Source organism: the organism of the source record quoted next, unplaced genomic scaffold, assembly GCF_019419815.1.
Source record: "Pyrus x bretschneideri cultivar Hongxiangsu unplaced genomic scaffold, Pyrus_bretschneideri_v1 Contig24, whole genome shotgun sequence".
Classification (NCBI taxonomy): domain Eukaryota; kingdom Viridiplantae; phylum Streptophyta; class Magnoliopsida; order Rosales; family Rosaceae; genus Pyrus; species Pyrus x bretschneideri.
Genome location: NW_025999546.1, coordinates 11,762 through 26,971, shown reverse-complemented (window position 1 = coordinate 26,971; position 15,210 = coordinate 11,762). Strand labels below are relative to the sequence as shown.

Here is a 15,210-nt window from a genome sequence, read left to right as displayed (position 1 = left end):
TTGCCACCTTGTAGTAAAAGGAGTGTGCTTTCCCAGTGTGAGATTCACATCCCTGGGCTCAGCCCTGGGTCAAGGCCTTGCCTATACAATCTTTCATATTTTATTTTTGATCCAAGTCCAGTTATTTCGAACCTCTTGCTCAAAATTTCCAATACTTTCTTAAATTAGGGGTGGTTTTCAAAATAGGCAACGCGGGTAATATTGTTACTGTCTCTGTCATGAACCCTTAAGGCCTGAACATTGCATATAGGCTTCAAATTTAACTGTCCATTTACCCTCTAAAGTTCTACTGTACTATTTTTTTTTTTTTTTGGAAAAATTAGGTCTTTAAACTCATTGAAAATTACCAATCTATTCTTTAAAGTGTCTCATATAAGTTACGTGACTTAATTTGATGAGAAATTAGATAAAATAGCTTTGAATTTATGATAATAAGGAATTTGGTTGTTTTTAATGAACTAGGACTTGTTTTTCTAAAAGAATTGTCTAGCTACTTGGTTTTCATTCGAGTAATAATTAAGGGACCAAATCGGTAGGTTACTCGGTATCTAATATTGCTTAAAAGATGAGGAATGCTAGTCACCTTTCCCTTCGTACATTCTCTTTTGACATTCTCGTTTATTTAAAAATCCTACAATATTACTTCCTGATCCGATCGAATCATCAAATTTCGAAATCACCCTTTTAAGATCATCTTTACTGAAAGATAGCTAAATCTGAATCCATTTAATTAGTTATCTTACTTGTTATTCAACAATATAGAAAAGCTATGCTATTCAGTTAAACAATAAAATCATGACTACACTAATCAAACAATTAAACGATTTTCAATTTAGTATTTATTATTTTTATTTTGCGAAGTTCATCTTTATAGAGTCATACAAAATAGAGAAAATTGTAGAAATGGTTCTTCAACTTTAACTCAATTGGAGCAATGATCCATCAACTAAAAATTCATGACTATTGGTCATTTAACTCATCAAAACGTGTAGCTACGGTCCTTTTTGCTAACTCCGTTAAAACTTCCATCAAAATGAGTCATGTGTCACGCACGTGAGGTTAGAATCAAGGAGAAAAATGGGAACTAAATGAAAAATTGTAAAGATGGGGGAATTTATCAAATATAACAAAAATTAATCCTTAATTTAAAAAATGTCCAACTTTTATAAAACTTTCATATATATTCAAAATTTCACTTAAATAGACATAACTACCGTCAATTTATATGAATAACTAATTGTTAGACTTAAAACTTTTTGTGCTGTAATCTCTACTAAAATTTTCTCCTTTTTTTTTTTTATTTTCTTTTCCAAACGAAGAGCAAAAGTTTTCTTTCAATTTTATTTTAACAAATAATCAAGGAAACCTTTCTTTCACACATGGTTCACAAAAAACACTTCAGTATGTTATAAAAGTGAACAATCAAAGTAAAGAAATAAAAGTAATTATCTTTTAATTGTAGGAAATTTAAAGAATTGTACGTACAACCAAAACAAACAATAAAATGATCAAAAGAAAATATTTATTTGTTACACCGCAATTTCTTGGCCCAGACAATAAAATGATAGAAAGAAAATTTTATTCATAAAACTCTAATTTAAAAGGGTTCTACAAATTAGGATGAAGTTGAACGGGATTCCTACAAGTTTGTTTATAATGGCCATTTGAACCACATTCACTTTCGAGTTGATTTTTCTTCTCCATGTGATGGGATCCTCTTTTCTTTGCGCCTACCATATCTTCTTCATGTAATTGGTGGTAGGACAATTCTTTGACAGACATCATCAGTTACTATCCAATCAGTTTGATCACCAACTGGTCATATAACTTCTACATAGGCAATGACCAAAGAGTTTGTAGTATAATAATGAGAACACATAGGATAACATGAAAGTTGTCAGTGTCTACATGCAGCACAAGCATGTGAGCAAGAGAGTTGGTCAAAATTAAATTGTCGGCATGTGCAACTCTTTTCCTCTAAATTCACAACTTCAATACGAGATCCATCGTATACATGAAATAAGTAAGTTGCAATAGGCGAATACTTGCATGTTCACATACATATATATTACTCAAACAAAAGAAGAACTAAACAACCAAAAAAATATTCCGCATAAGAACTTCAAAAGCAATTCGCAATTAGTGATCTGTAAGAGAAGTGGATGAATACCCTGAACTGCTGCATAAAATTATAAAGGCAATTTATATAAAACCATAGCAGCAATTACGTTGAAGTTACACAAGATTTGGGTTCTAATTTTTTTTTTTTTTTTTTTTGTTTTTTAGGGGTCAAAGCCTAGTTTTTTCAATGGATAAAGCTACAGATTATGGGATATAAGAATCTGTAAAATAGTTTAAAAACTTGAGAACAAATGAAACTGTACCAAAATTAAATAGACAAATTGGACTAAATTCTATTTAAGTGAATGCAAAAATACCTGTAATGATAATCCTTGCTTGTTACTTTCTTGCACCAATTTATCAGCCCAATCTGTCAAATGTGTATTCATTTTGGCTGCCTCGGTTCGACACTCATAAAACCACTTATGGAGAATATTCATTCTTAAATACTTAGGAAATCGGGTGATAGGTAGTTTTCGAGCATCTCTGGTGATTGCATTGAGACATTCAGCAATATTTGTTGTCATGATGTTGTACCACTTGCATCCATCGCCGACACAACCAACTTCAAACCTTTCTTTGCTTGATCTCTTCACTCTGAACTCATAATGGTTCTTCATAGCATCAGTACCCAACTTTTTTTTTTCTTTTTCTAAATCCTCCTTAGTCTCGTACAATTGGCCTACAACTATATCTCCATCTAAATTGCACAGGTTTGCCTTGTCTGATTCATGTACAATATTTGTACCCTTGTGAACATTTGATTGGTTAGAGCTGGATTCATCAAATTGCACATTAACAGGCACATCATCACATACCATCCCTTCAGGAGGCAACTCATTGAATTCAACATTATCTTGGAACACATTATCAGACTCCATGTGTGGCATATTCTCAAATTCTTCATGATACGATCCATTCTCAACTTCTTGATTTACCAAGTCGTTATCTGAATCATGTAGCACAATATCTTCCAAATCACCTTGAGTAACAAAGTTAAGACTTATTTGTAATGGGTCATCATTATCTTCCAAAGAAAATACTTTCTACTTTAATATAACACACAAGGGAATCTTCCAAGACCTTGAAAGGTTTTCAAAAATAAATGCCCTCACATCATCATCATCAACTATATCTGCAGGCCATGTAGTTTCCATTGCGTTATATATGACTTTCATACTTATCTCATACTCATTTTGGTCCACATTCACAATACTAGGTACTTTCTTCTGAAGCTCCGTAAATGTGATTTTGTTTGAAACAAGTAATCCTTTCATTTTGCAAATTTTTGTACGTTGAGTCAGCCCATCTCCCATCGTAGTTCACTAAATTGTCAAACTACACATTGTCCTGAAATATGAGCAAAACAATAAGAAAATAAAAAGTGACATACAGACACAGCTAAGATCGATATATATATATATATATATATATATGAAAATAAAAAGGGTGTTGTGAAATCTGGACTGAATCATGAGAACGGCTGGGAGTTAACATATACAGAATTAATATATACACAAAACATCATGCATATGAGCAATGGAAGAAGGACCTTGTTGATTAAGGTGCTATTCTGGAAGTTAACTTCCAATTACTTTTACACATTGAAAAAAGAAAAAATTAGTATTTCTTACCAAACCAACATAAGATGAATAAAAAAAACAGAAAGAAAAACTTTATTCCGAAAACCTTACTTTTTCAAATATGCACTGAAGAACTATTAGCTTTGTCTCTAACTGATTGGCAAATGCTATTAGATTTGTCTATCTTCCATTGACATAAGAAACCTAATTTTTCTAATATGTGCTCAAGAATTTCTATTCCGTAGTCTTTACAAAAATTGGCAGTTTGTTCTTCAATAAAATTCAACCAAAGGAAGAAACTACAAAAGCTAAGAGAAAACGTAGACTAGGAAGAATGAAAAAAATTAACCATCTACACTCAACTTCATATGTTTAGGGTTACACAAAGTCTCCACAGTAGCCGATGCCTTCACTATCTCTCCACCATTTTTTAGGTTTTGCCGTCCAAAATATCAATCTAATAGGGTTTTGGGTTTTTTAATTTATTTGGTTTTAAAGTTTAAGGGCATTTGTGTCTATTTAAGTGATATTTTGAATATATTTGAAAGTTTTTATAAAAACTGACATTTTGAAGTTAAGAGCTAATATTTGGCTATATTTGGTAAATACTCTAAAAATGGTCCCTCAACTTTAACCTAATTGGAGAAATGGTCCCACAACTTTCACCCAATCTGAGCAACAGTCCCTTAACTTTAACCGAATTAGACCAATGGTTTTTCCAATACGACTCGTTTTAATAAAAGTTCTAATGGAGTTGATGAAAAGGACTATAGCTGCACATTTTGAGGAGTTAAGGGACTATTGGTCATGAATTTTTAGTTGAGGGATCATTGCTCCAATTGGCTTAAAGTTGAGGGACCATTTCTACAATTTTCTCTACAAAATAAACAACTTCGATAATCAAGCAGTATTGTAGGATGTTAAAAATAAGGAGAAATTAGGTTCTCATCCTTCCTTTTGCTACTCCATTGATTAAAATCCTATTCATTTTCAATTTTTGATCAAGGTCCTTGGGTATTAATAACATCATTAATTATTTAAATAATAAAATATTTTTTATTTCTAAATATATTCATTTAATGTTAAAAATGTTACAATTAGTATATTTATATTTATGACTAAATTTTTTATCATATATTTTTAGTGTTAGTTTGTACCCATTTTTAATTTGTACCAATTTTCTTTTCAGTTTTGATTTGTACCTATATATTAATTTCTTTTTGTGCCCATATTTTTTAAATTTTATTTGTATTTGTACCCATATATTTTTTTTATTTGTACGTTTTATTTTGCTAAATGTGCCCATGCTAATTATATGTACCCATTCATGTAAAACTTTTTAATCTTAAAATGTACTCATTCTTAAATATACCAATTAACACTCATTCTTAAATATACCAATTTGTTATATGTAAAATGTATAATTTTTTATATAAAATCTATTCAATTTTTTTCTAATCCATTTTTAAACTTATATGGGTACATTCTTTTTTCTTTGATTTTAAAATGTATCCATGTCAAGTTTAATCGAAGAAATTTACTAATGTTATTAAGCCTAATATCTTCTTCTTCTTCTTCTTCTTCTTTTTTAATTTTTTTATTTTTTTAATTTTTTTATTTGTGATTTTGAAGAATGTACCCATGTTTTGATACAATTAATTTTTCGGAATGTACCCATCTTTACACACACACACAATAGTATATTTGTATTTTAATATTTTTAATCCCACAAATTATGGTTTTTTTATATTTAAATTCTCATTTATATAAACAACTAAAATTTCTAATTTTTAATTTAAAAAATATAGTAACGTACATAGAAATAAATTATTACATTAATTTCAAGGCCCTTGATTAAAAATTAAAAACCAACAAGGTTTCAATCAAAGAATATTTATAACTAAGGACCACATCCAAAGTCTCTCTAAAAATAATAAAAAAGATGAAAATTGAAAACAAAAAAAAAAAAAAAAGAAAAAGAAAAGAGAGAGAGTACAAAGGGAAAAATAACTAGCATTCACCAGTAGTAATAGGATTAAAAGATACGAGGACAAAGGGGCAGTGACCGAAGGAGGCGGTGCATGGTATAAAAAAGCAGCATGAATTCTAGTTGTATAAGAAGCTAATTACTTATAAAAAAAAAAAATGAAGATACATGGGCCAATTGTGAATGAGATTATCACCACATGCATTGTTATTGTATAAATTTTTTTTTTTTTACATGTCAATACTTATTATGCTACAATCGTTGTTCTCATAGGAAAAGGATGTTCTTCGGATCCCTTCCATCAAATCCACCCAATCAATCAATTAAGGCTCCTGAAATTTGATCCAACAGCTTCATTAAAAATTATAATAACTTTAACCGTTGGATCAAGTTTCAAGAGCCCGGATTAGGTGATAGGATGGATTTGGTGGAAGAGATCTGAAGAGGATCCCTTTCCGTTCCCATACACACGGAATTGACACTCATCAAATAGTAGTAGTACAATACATAGAAATTTACACTTGTCAAGAGGAAAAATTAGCTTAATTAAGATCAAACCCAACCTTATTCTCAAATTATGCCTTCAACTTAAAACTCGGATCTTGAATTGGCATTGTGGGATGGGAATTTAGAGTGATTGACTCCTCATCAACATCGCCCACAAGTTTGTCCTAAACGTCTGCATGTTTGACAAGTGTCACCTATACGTCCATAGACCGTCTTTGCTCTTTCTGGGTCGTACGAACTCTATATATATGTTACATTTTTCATTGTCGATTATTGGGAGCATTATAGTGCAGTTCATTTGGTTAATTTTGTAAGGTGTTGATAAAAGAGAAAGAAAAAATGCAGGCAGTGAAGGACAAGATAAATGAAATGGGCGCCATGAAAAAGGTCAAGGAGGAGGCCAGGGCCGAAGAGAGGGTACGTATATTACAACACTTTATTCAGATAGTAATGCATTGATATGTTTGCAGATTACATTCCATAAGAAATATAGAGCGACTTAATCATATAAGTCTCGACTCCACAAAGAATATATTCAGGTGTTTGATTTTTTATTTGGTCATTTTCATTGTACAATATTATCATTATGAAAATACACACAAGTACGAAGTGACATGTACATTCATTCATCAGTACATCAATGTGCCTATGAACGTGCATGAATATGCCTGGAGTGTTTTACTACGTACATTTCGTGTACGTAATCAAACGACTATAATCAGATTTCAACCTAAAACTCATTTTTATATTGCTGGTTTCAAATTGTATATTACTAGGCTGAGAAGGAAATAGCAAAGGCGAGAGCAGACGTAGCTCATGAGGTGCGATTGGCTAAAGAAGCTGAAGCAGCAATGTCACTGCATGTGGCCAAGGCTGGGGAGATTGCCAGAGCTGGAGACAAGGCAGCACATGAACATGAAATTAAGGCAAAGCATGCGGCTGATGGTACAAACACTACACATGGACATGGAGCTTCTCCTTCTGAACTGGCCGGTGCGGGAGGTCATCCAGCTTATAAACGCATGCCCTAATTTTTTATTTATCTTTCCCTGAACATGCACCTATGAATTTGTACTCCTTATTCGTATATAGACATATATATATATATATATATATATATATATATGCATGTGCTTTGTATTGTTCATGCATTTCCATGTAATTTTCTATGTTAAACTATTTCTTATAGTTTTGATTCGATACAGTTTTCCTTCGATTTTAGGCAAAATTGTTATGTTGTGTAATATAAAATTAGTAATATTAAATTTGATGTTATTTTCTTTGTTATGATACATTTTATCACACTATTTTTAGTCGCCCGGCCACGTCTCGTCCTCAAGGCTCTATCTTCAGGTTTTTATTTTATTTTGTTGTTTAGGCTCGGCACTTATGGATTGCCCCTTATGTGTACTTTCAATGACATTAGAACACTTTTGCAAAAAAAAAAAAAAAAAAAAAAAAAGCTCCCAAAATGGGAGCTTCTAATTTTTTTGTTTCCCTTTCTTTTATTGAACAAACGATATTATCTATACATTAAGAGGTAGTGTTGTGGGAGAGTGGATTAAGCCTCACAGTGGGCTACGATAATGTGATTCAAATTTGTCTTTGGCGAGAATCGAACTTAGATCTTTCACTTACAAATAAAGATGAATACTGCTAAACTGTAATGCTAAGTAACAAATGAGAGCTTCGAGACATTAAAATGAATAAAAAAAAAAAAAAAAACTAATGAAAAGGGCTTAAAAACTTTGAGTTTTAATGATAAGGACAAAATAAAGGGTAAAGTGAATAGTACCAGGATTGAATTTTTAGTGTAAAAATATAGTTTTTCGTTAAAGTGAACAGTATCGTGGACTTTTCGTTAAAACTTCAAAAAAAAAAAATCAACTCCAATCATGTTTTTTTAAGAAATTTTCTAGGAGTTCTTAAATAGCTGGTGTTTTGAGAATGTGTAAAATTTTCTCCTCCGAGTAGCTCTTTAGGGATCAGGATCCTTTCCTAATCTAAGGATTAGGATCCTCATGATTAAGGGATGTGGACCATTGGATGAAAATCCAACGGTTATAATTATTATAACTTTAAAGGGACCCCCCAGTTTCTAGCCGTTGGATTTTCATCCAACGACCCACATGCATTGGTCATGAGGATCCTCATCCTTAGATTAGAAGAGGATCCTGGTCCGCTTTTTAGTAATGTTAAACGGTTTAAATATTATTTTATTAAAATTTAATTAGTGGTTGGTGTAGAATATTTTGTAAACGTGTAGAGACATACATGATACACTATGGATCATCAAATACGAGATGTGACACGATAATAATTTAAGCATTGATAATGAATTAATATGTAAAATACTGAATTAACTTTTTCATACAAACAATACTGGGCAGATGGATTTGAATTCAAAACTTTGCTGCATAGGTAAATTCCTAGACCTAATTTGGCAAGTACTTTTAAACGACTAAAACTGATTTTAGATAAAATATTTTCGGAACCATATCTTAGTAAAAAGGCAAGTTAATTCTGAAAAAACACTTAAAGTTCTTCATGTTAAAAGCACCAGTTATGTGCTTCTTACTGGAAGCACTTCAAGTGCTTTTGAAATCCAAAAATATTTTCTCCAGAATCAATCATTTTAAGGCACTTGCCAAAAGGAGCCCTCAATCATTTGCCAAAAAAAAAAAAAAAATCCAACTATATATAAAGATGCAGAGGATTAGAACAAACATATTCCAATTGAACTCCTGTACCTTAATACTCACCAGATCCTATACATAAATGTGCATAATAAATTCACATGCCATCACTTAGTCATCCATATCCAACCAACCCAAATCTATCTGGCTTTACATTTAAAGAAACCCTATAACTACATATTTCAACTCTATATATAGCTTATTTCAGGGAATGAACTACAAGGGGCCGCCTCAACCTCAAAACCATCTAATCCATTGTCTATTCCTTCAACAATCCCTAGCTCACCATGACAAGAAAAAAAATTAAGCTTGCATACATAAGAGATGATGTTTCAAGAAAAGTCACCTTCAAGAAAAGGAAGAATGGGCTGATGAAGAAGGTAAAGGAACTTAGCATTCTTTGTGGAATTGATGTATCAGCTATCGTTTATAGCCAGTATGACACCAAACCAGATGTTGGTTCGTGCCGAGATGTAGCCCGACGAATTGTCACAAGGTTTAAGCAGATGCCGGAGAGGGACAAAAGCAAAAATATGCTGAATCAAGAGAGTTTTCTTAGGCAGCAGATACTTAAAGCTGAGGAGCAGTTGAAAAAACAAATTAAGGAAAACCAAGAGAAGGAAATTATGGTACAATCTATGCGCGGGAGCCTCCCAGCTAACTGGTTGCAGAATTTGAGTGGTACGGATTTGAACGGCTTGTTGTTGTCGATTGAGAAAAATATAGAAGCAATTGAGGAAGAAATGCAAGAGGCGTGACCATAAGCAACAATAATTAATGAGGTTGGAAGGGTAACGAAAAAGGGCGGAGAAATGATGGGGTATTAGGTTATATTAAAATAAATTTACCGCTCTACTATTTGGATTTTCATTATAATTTAATTCGAATATTATGTAGTGCAATGTCATATCAAAATTGTCTTGAAGATCTTTACCCCGAAATAAAATAAAATAAAACGAAAATTGTCTTGAACACAAAGCATTTAAATCTTAAACGTTAAAGTGGTACACAAAGCATTTAAATCTTAACCGTTAAAGTGCTGGGTTTTTATTTATTTATTTATTTTAACAAAAAATATTATTTACATTAAGGAAGTGGAAGAGTAGGTTAAGCCTCACAATAACCTAGCAATAATGTGATTCAATTCGTCTTTGGTGGAATTGAACCTACGATCTCTCAGGTACCAATGAAGAGAAATACCACTAGACCATAGTACAAAGTGACAACCGCTAAGGTGTTCTATATATATGATTTGTTTGTCGACACTATTGTTGGGTTTCTTAATTCCTCTGATTAAAAAAGGTTCATGGTTGCACTTAGTATCACGGTTTCGGAGGTTCAAATTTCGTGAACTATGAGTTCGAAATTTATTTATTTCCTATTCCTTAGTATAAAATATATCGTTGTATAAAAAAAAGGGTGATGGTCACCACTTATTAGTCTTATGGTCTAGTGGAATTTTACTACATTTTATAAGAGGAAAACTAATAAAAAAGGCTTGAAAACTTTGAATTTTAACGATAAGGACAAAATAAAGGGTAAAGTGAATAGTACCAGGATTGACTTTTTAGTGTAAAAATGTGGTTTTTCGTTAAAGTAAACAGTACTGGGAAATGCCACACAACCGAACACGTGAGGTGGGAGATTGGGGACTGTAGGAGCATCGACATGTGAGGAGAGAGCCTGAAATGGTGTCTAAAAATTAACCGATCGAGAGGGAACACGATTAATGAGATATACAGCAGAAGTGAGAGCTTCACCCCAGTAGGACAACAGAAGACAAGCCCCAAGCAAGGAAGCACGAACAACTTCTAAAAGCTGATGATTCTTATGTTCTGCAACTCCATTTGGTTGGGGAGTGTTTGGACATGTAGTTTGATGAACAATACCATGATGATTAAGAAAGGCATGAAGCTCATCGTTCATGTACTCGCCGCCATTATCACTTCTAAGAACCTGTATTTGTGACTTATATTGTACTTGCACCATTTTGTGAAATCGCTGAAACAAAGAAGTAACTTAACTTTTGGACTTCATCAAACAAACCCACATCATACGTGTGCAATCATCAATAAAAGTAACGAACCAATGAGCCCCACCAAATGTAGCAGTTTTAGATGGTCCCCAAACATCAGAATGGATTATCATAAAAGGAACGGAACTTTTAGTCATACTGGATGGAAATGAAGTTCGATGACTTTTAGCCAATTCACAAACACTACATTTAAAGCTAGAAACATTATGCTTAACGAATAGGCTAGGAAACAACCTCTGTAAATAACCGAAAGAAGCATGTCCAAGTCGACGATGCCATCTCCAAACCTCCGAAGCTTTATTTGTCTCCCCTTGAGATTCTTCGACTGTAAGAGCTTGAGTCAACATTCGGGTACTGTTCGATGTTAGCTCCAAGTAGTAGAGCTTGTCCTTTTTGATATCATAACCAATCGTCTTGCGAGTCTGAATATCCTTAAAAACACAAAAAAAAGGTCACAGCAATGTAGGGTGACAGTTATTTGAGCAACTGATAATAAATTATAGTCAAGAGAAGGAACAACAAGTACGGAACTAAGATTAAGGGTATCGGAAAGGGAGACAGTGCCTTCCCCAATAATGGGAACAACATTACCATTGGCAACACTCACAACGGTTTTGGTGGATGGTTTTAGGATTTGAACCTGTCTAGATTCACAAGTCATATGTTCAGTAGCACCGGAATCAATTATTCATATATTATTCGTAACTGATGCAGAAACTTTCAAAGCCTTACCATCGTTGTCCATATGTTCAGAAGCTACCTCAGCTTTAGCAATCAGTGCACGAGTCTGGGCCGCCATTGTTCTGGATGAGTTTGCTGCAATGTGTACGAGTGATTGGAAACGTCCAAAGGTCCAACCAAAGGTCTTGTAAAACAATGACCAAAAACAAAAATATTTCTTTTTTTTCTTTTTTCCTGTTTCCTTCCTTCTTCTCCCTTTTTCTATTTTTTTATTTTTAATTTTTGTCTTTTTCCTCTTTCTTTACTTCTTCACCCGTGCTTCCTCCTTTTTTCAAACAAGAACTCCTTTTCTCTTTCTTCTTTCCGCATTAACAGACCTTTTTATACTGCTCTTCAAGATAGCAGCAAGGGGGTCACGACGTCTGGGCACAGAAAATAGATTCGCGCTCGAAATGTTGTGGTGCAGATGAAACCAACAGTTGAAAGTCGTGGTTCAAGGCGATGGCGATTTGAGTCTGCCCGGAATCTGCGACAAACTTCAGGCAGCGGGTTGAATCTCGGTTTGTGGTGGTGGATGCAGGGAGCAGATTGGTGAACTCGGATCAGCAACGACAGCGTCGCTCGCTGGTCGGACGGTGCGCTGCACAACTGGATGTGCAGCTGGTAGTTCTGGGTTCTCGGGTCAGCAACGACGGCGTCGCTCGCTGGTCGGACAGCGTTGCATAATTGGCTGCGCTGCTGGTAGTTATGGTTCTCCGTACAGAGTACCACTTCGTTATTTTTTTTTTTTCTTTTCCTTAAACCTAGGCTCTGGTGCCAAGAAGAGAATGCTTGAAGGAATAATTGTGTATTGAATTGATACGGTAAGGAGAAAATATATACAATTGATATGCACAATCAGCTCCTTATAAATTGGAGTTGACTTCCTAACTAGGCAAATACATGAAAACTAAGTATACAAATAATTAGGGATTTGTTCCCATTAAGATTTGATTGATTTGTCAACAGTATGCTGTAAAGTGTTTCTTGATATTATGAATTTCTGGAAATAAGTTGCTGTAAAATTTACAGATGTTCGTTTTGTGAATTGGGTGTATGAATGATTTGTGGGTTTTGGTTTTACAGGAGGAAGCTTGGGGTGTGGGGAAGTTGCGGCATCGGAGGCTTGCAAATTTGATTGGGTATTGCTGTGATGGGGATGAGAGGCTGCTTGTTGCTGAGTACATGCCTACTGATACTTTGGCTAAGCATTTGTTCCACTGTATGTCAAACAAAATCTATCTTTATTTACTATTCGTCTTTTGACGTCACCTGGTTTATTAAGAATGCTCTTTTTAGCTCAGCTTCTAAGATTTCTCAGTGACCCTTTTGTGAAGTACCTCTAAATATAGAGCTTTTTAACAAGCAAACATTGAAATGCAAGATGGTATTGACATTAGTTTTCTACAACATGACACGTTCCATTAACCTTTGTTTTTTTGTTTATTTGTTAATGGTTCGGTCATTGATCTTAGTTGGCCACTAATCTTACCTTATAGTTTTGTTAATCTCAGATGATATTAAACATTGCCTTTCATTTGGAGAAGTCGTGGCGAGGTGGTTTTTACTTTTTAGTGTACTCTGGTATCTAGTGTGCCAGTATTGTGCTTGTCTTTGTACTGCTAATTTATTAAGTTTTGCACAAGCAATCAATTCAATGTTTTGGGTTTTGTTCCTACAAATTGAGAATTAGTTGCTGTGTTCGTCAAAAATTAATTTTTAGGCTCTGCTTGTTTATACAGGGGAGAATCAAACAAACCATTGAGTGGGCCATGCGTTTAAGAGTGGCTCTTTATATTGCTGAAGCTTTAGATTATTGCAGTACCGAGGGCCGCCCGTTATACCATGATTTAAATGCTTATAGAGTTCTCTTTGACGAGGTATTCGATTCTCAAATTCAATCATCTTAGTTTAAAATGTGTTTTCTGTCACTTCAGTGTTCACTACTTTTTAGGGTGATAATGTAGTATCTGAATGGACTTGTAGGATGGTGATCCTCGTCTTTCATGTTTTGGCTTGATGAGAAATAGTAGGGATGGGAAGAGTTACAGCACAAATCTTGCTTACACGCCACCTGAATATTTAAGAAATGGTAATAACTTCTCTAGCCTAGATATCACCTATCCCTTTGATCATTTTTCTTGTCACTATTCTAGTTTTCCTATCTAAACGACTTCTGCTTGAGATATGCTGACTTTACTGGTTGTTTATTTACTTTGTAGGAAGGGTCACTCTAGAAAGTGTTGTTTATAGCTTTGGCATCGTCCTTCTAGATCTGCTTAGTGGGAAGCACATCCCTCCAAGTCATGTAAGTAGATTGCTATAAATTTAATGTGTGGCATCCACATTTTACAGCTAGTGTGTCCTACTTCTTTGCTTACTTATTCAAACTAGAGTCTTTAGTGTTGTACTATAGTCATGTTGGAGTGTGTCAACTTGTAATTGTTCGCTCAAAGTTGAAGTTAATTGATTACAAATAATCTTTAGTGGATCTGTTTATACTAAACTTGAGTAGTTCAAAAATAAATGTTAAACAACGTGGTACTTCTTTTGTTTCGTCTATAGTGGCTTTGTTTGATAGCTTATTTCAAAGTATTTGGTATGGTATTTATTACAGCTTGTGTATTCATTTCATGCCAACTACTCCATTTTGATGATGCAATTTACTTTGGATTTATAGCTTGTGTATATAAGGACAGGTCATCGCCCTAACGGAGGAAGTGGAAACCCTAAAAGATAAGATTGTTGCCCAAAAAGCAGCCCTGGATGCTCGAGAAGCCTATTGCTGCCTAGTTTTCAGCTCAGGACAAGAAGATGAGCATGATCTTACGGGCCTTACAGATGTCTGGCCTCCAAACCCCGATGCCATCACCTGATTTTGCTCCACCTTCGACCTCCCAGCCACTTCGCCCAGCCGATACTAGTAGCCTGATGTATCAAACCTAGAAGACTACTTATTGTAGTTTTTTCTTTTTTTGTTCGGACATCTTGTATGTACATTTTCATATATTTTATAATTAAATACTTCTTCTTGGTTTATTAATTATTGTTTAGAATTTAATTACAATATTTATTAAAAATTAAATAAAAAATATTTTTGACAAAAAAAAAAAAAAAAACAAAGGTTCGCGCAATGCATGTACTTCTTCGTTGTGCAAACCCTACTTTCACTGCCTTGTTGTGACAGTTGGTGCACGAAGAAGGTTTCGTTGGGCTAATTTTTGCGCGACGAAGGACCTGTGTTGTGCAAACTGTTTTTCATACTAGTGAGCGCTTGACACCTTTAAGAATTTTGCTCATTATATAGTTATGTAATGGCACAATACAACAAGAAATGGTGCTTAAATCCTCATTCCAATAATACTGTAAAATTCTCCTTCAAATATTTCGGGTAGTCCAAATCCTCTTTCAAATATTTCGGTTAGTGCAAATCCTCCTACAAATATTCTGGTTAGTTCACATAATCTTCTTGCCAACCCTGGACTCAAATCTCGAATAGATGTCCACATTTTTTTGGGGCCTTAAACCTTTTAAATTTCACCCTCCCCTCGACAATTTCTG

At 34.0% G+C, this 15,210-nt stretch overlaps 3 protein-coding genes across 3 annotated transcripts; all 3 read left to right on the top strand.

Moving 5' to 3' along the window:
* Nucleotides 1-6,480: 6,480 nt before the first annotated feature.
* LOC125478194 (late embryogenesis abundant protein 6-like) lies at nt 6,481-7,452 on the top strand. The gene is made up of 2 exons (XM_048586027.1): nt 6,481-6,615; nt 6,975-7,452. The coding sequence occupies exons 1-2, from the start codon at nt 6,538-6,540 to the stop codon at nt 7,227-7,229; spliced, it is 333 nt and encodes a 110-aa protein (XP_048441984.1). The 5' UTR covers nt 6,481-6,537; the 3' UTR covers nt 7,230-7,452.
* A 1,436-nt stretch (nt 7,453-8,888) lies between these two features.
* LOC125478179 (agamous-like MADS-box protein AGL80) lies at nt 8,889-9,809 on the top strand. The gene has a single exon (XM_048585962.1). The coding sequence runs from the start codon at nt 9,182-9,184 to the stop codon at nt 9,650-9,652; it is 471 nt and encodes a 156-aa protein (XP_048441919.1). The 5' UTR covers nt 8,889-9,181; the 3' UTR covers nt 9,653-9,809.
* Nucleotides 9,810-12,173: 2,364 nt separating this feature from the next.
* LOC103941935 (serine/threonine-protein kinase BSK1-like) lies at nt 12,174-14,688 on the top strand (the record flags this gene model as incomplete). The annotated part of the gene is made up of 6 exons (XM_048586017.1): nt 12,174-12,374; nt 12,736-12,875; nt 13,397-13,529; nt 13,636-13,741; nt 13,872-13,957; nt 14,349-14,688. Coding segments are annotated over 6 exons (843 nt in total), but the record flags the coding sequence as incomplete, so codon positions are not given.
* Between the last annotated feature and the right edge of the window lie 522 nt (nt 14,689-15,210).

Excerpts from the sequence above, each read along its gene's own strand:
- LOC125478194 (XM_048586027.1), top strand. The coding sequence starts at position 6,538 with ATGCAGGCAGTGAAGGACAAGATAAATGAAATGGGCGCCATGAAAAAG. Across the intron at positions 6,616-6,974 it reads AGGCCAGGGCCGAAGAGAGG|GCTGAGAAGGAAATAGCAAA; the intron begins GTACGTATATTA and ends GTATATTACTAG.
- LOC125478179 (XM_048585962.1), top strand. The coding sequence starts at position 9,182 with ATGACAAGAAAAAAAATTAAGCTTGCATACATAAGAGATGATGTTTCA.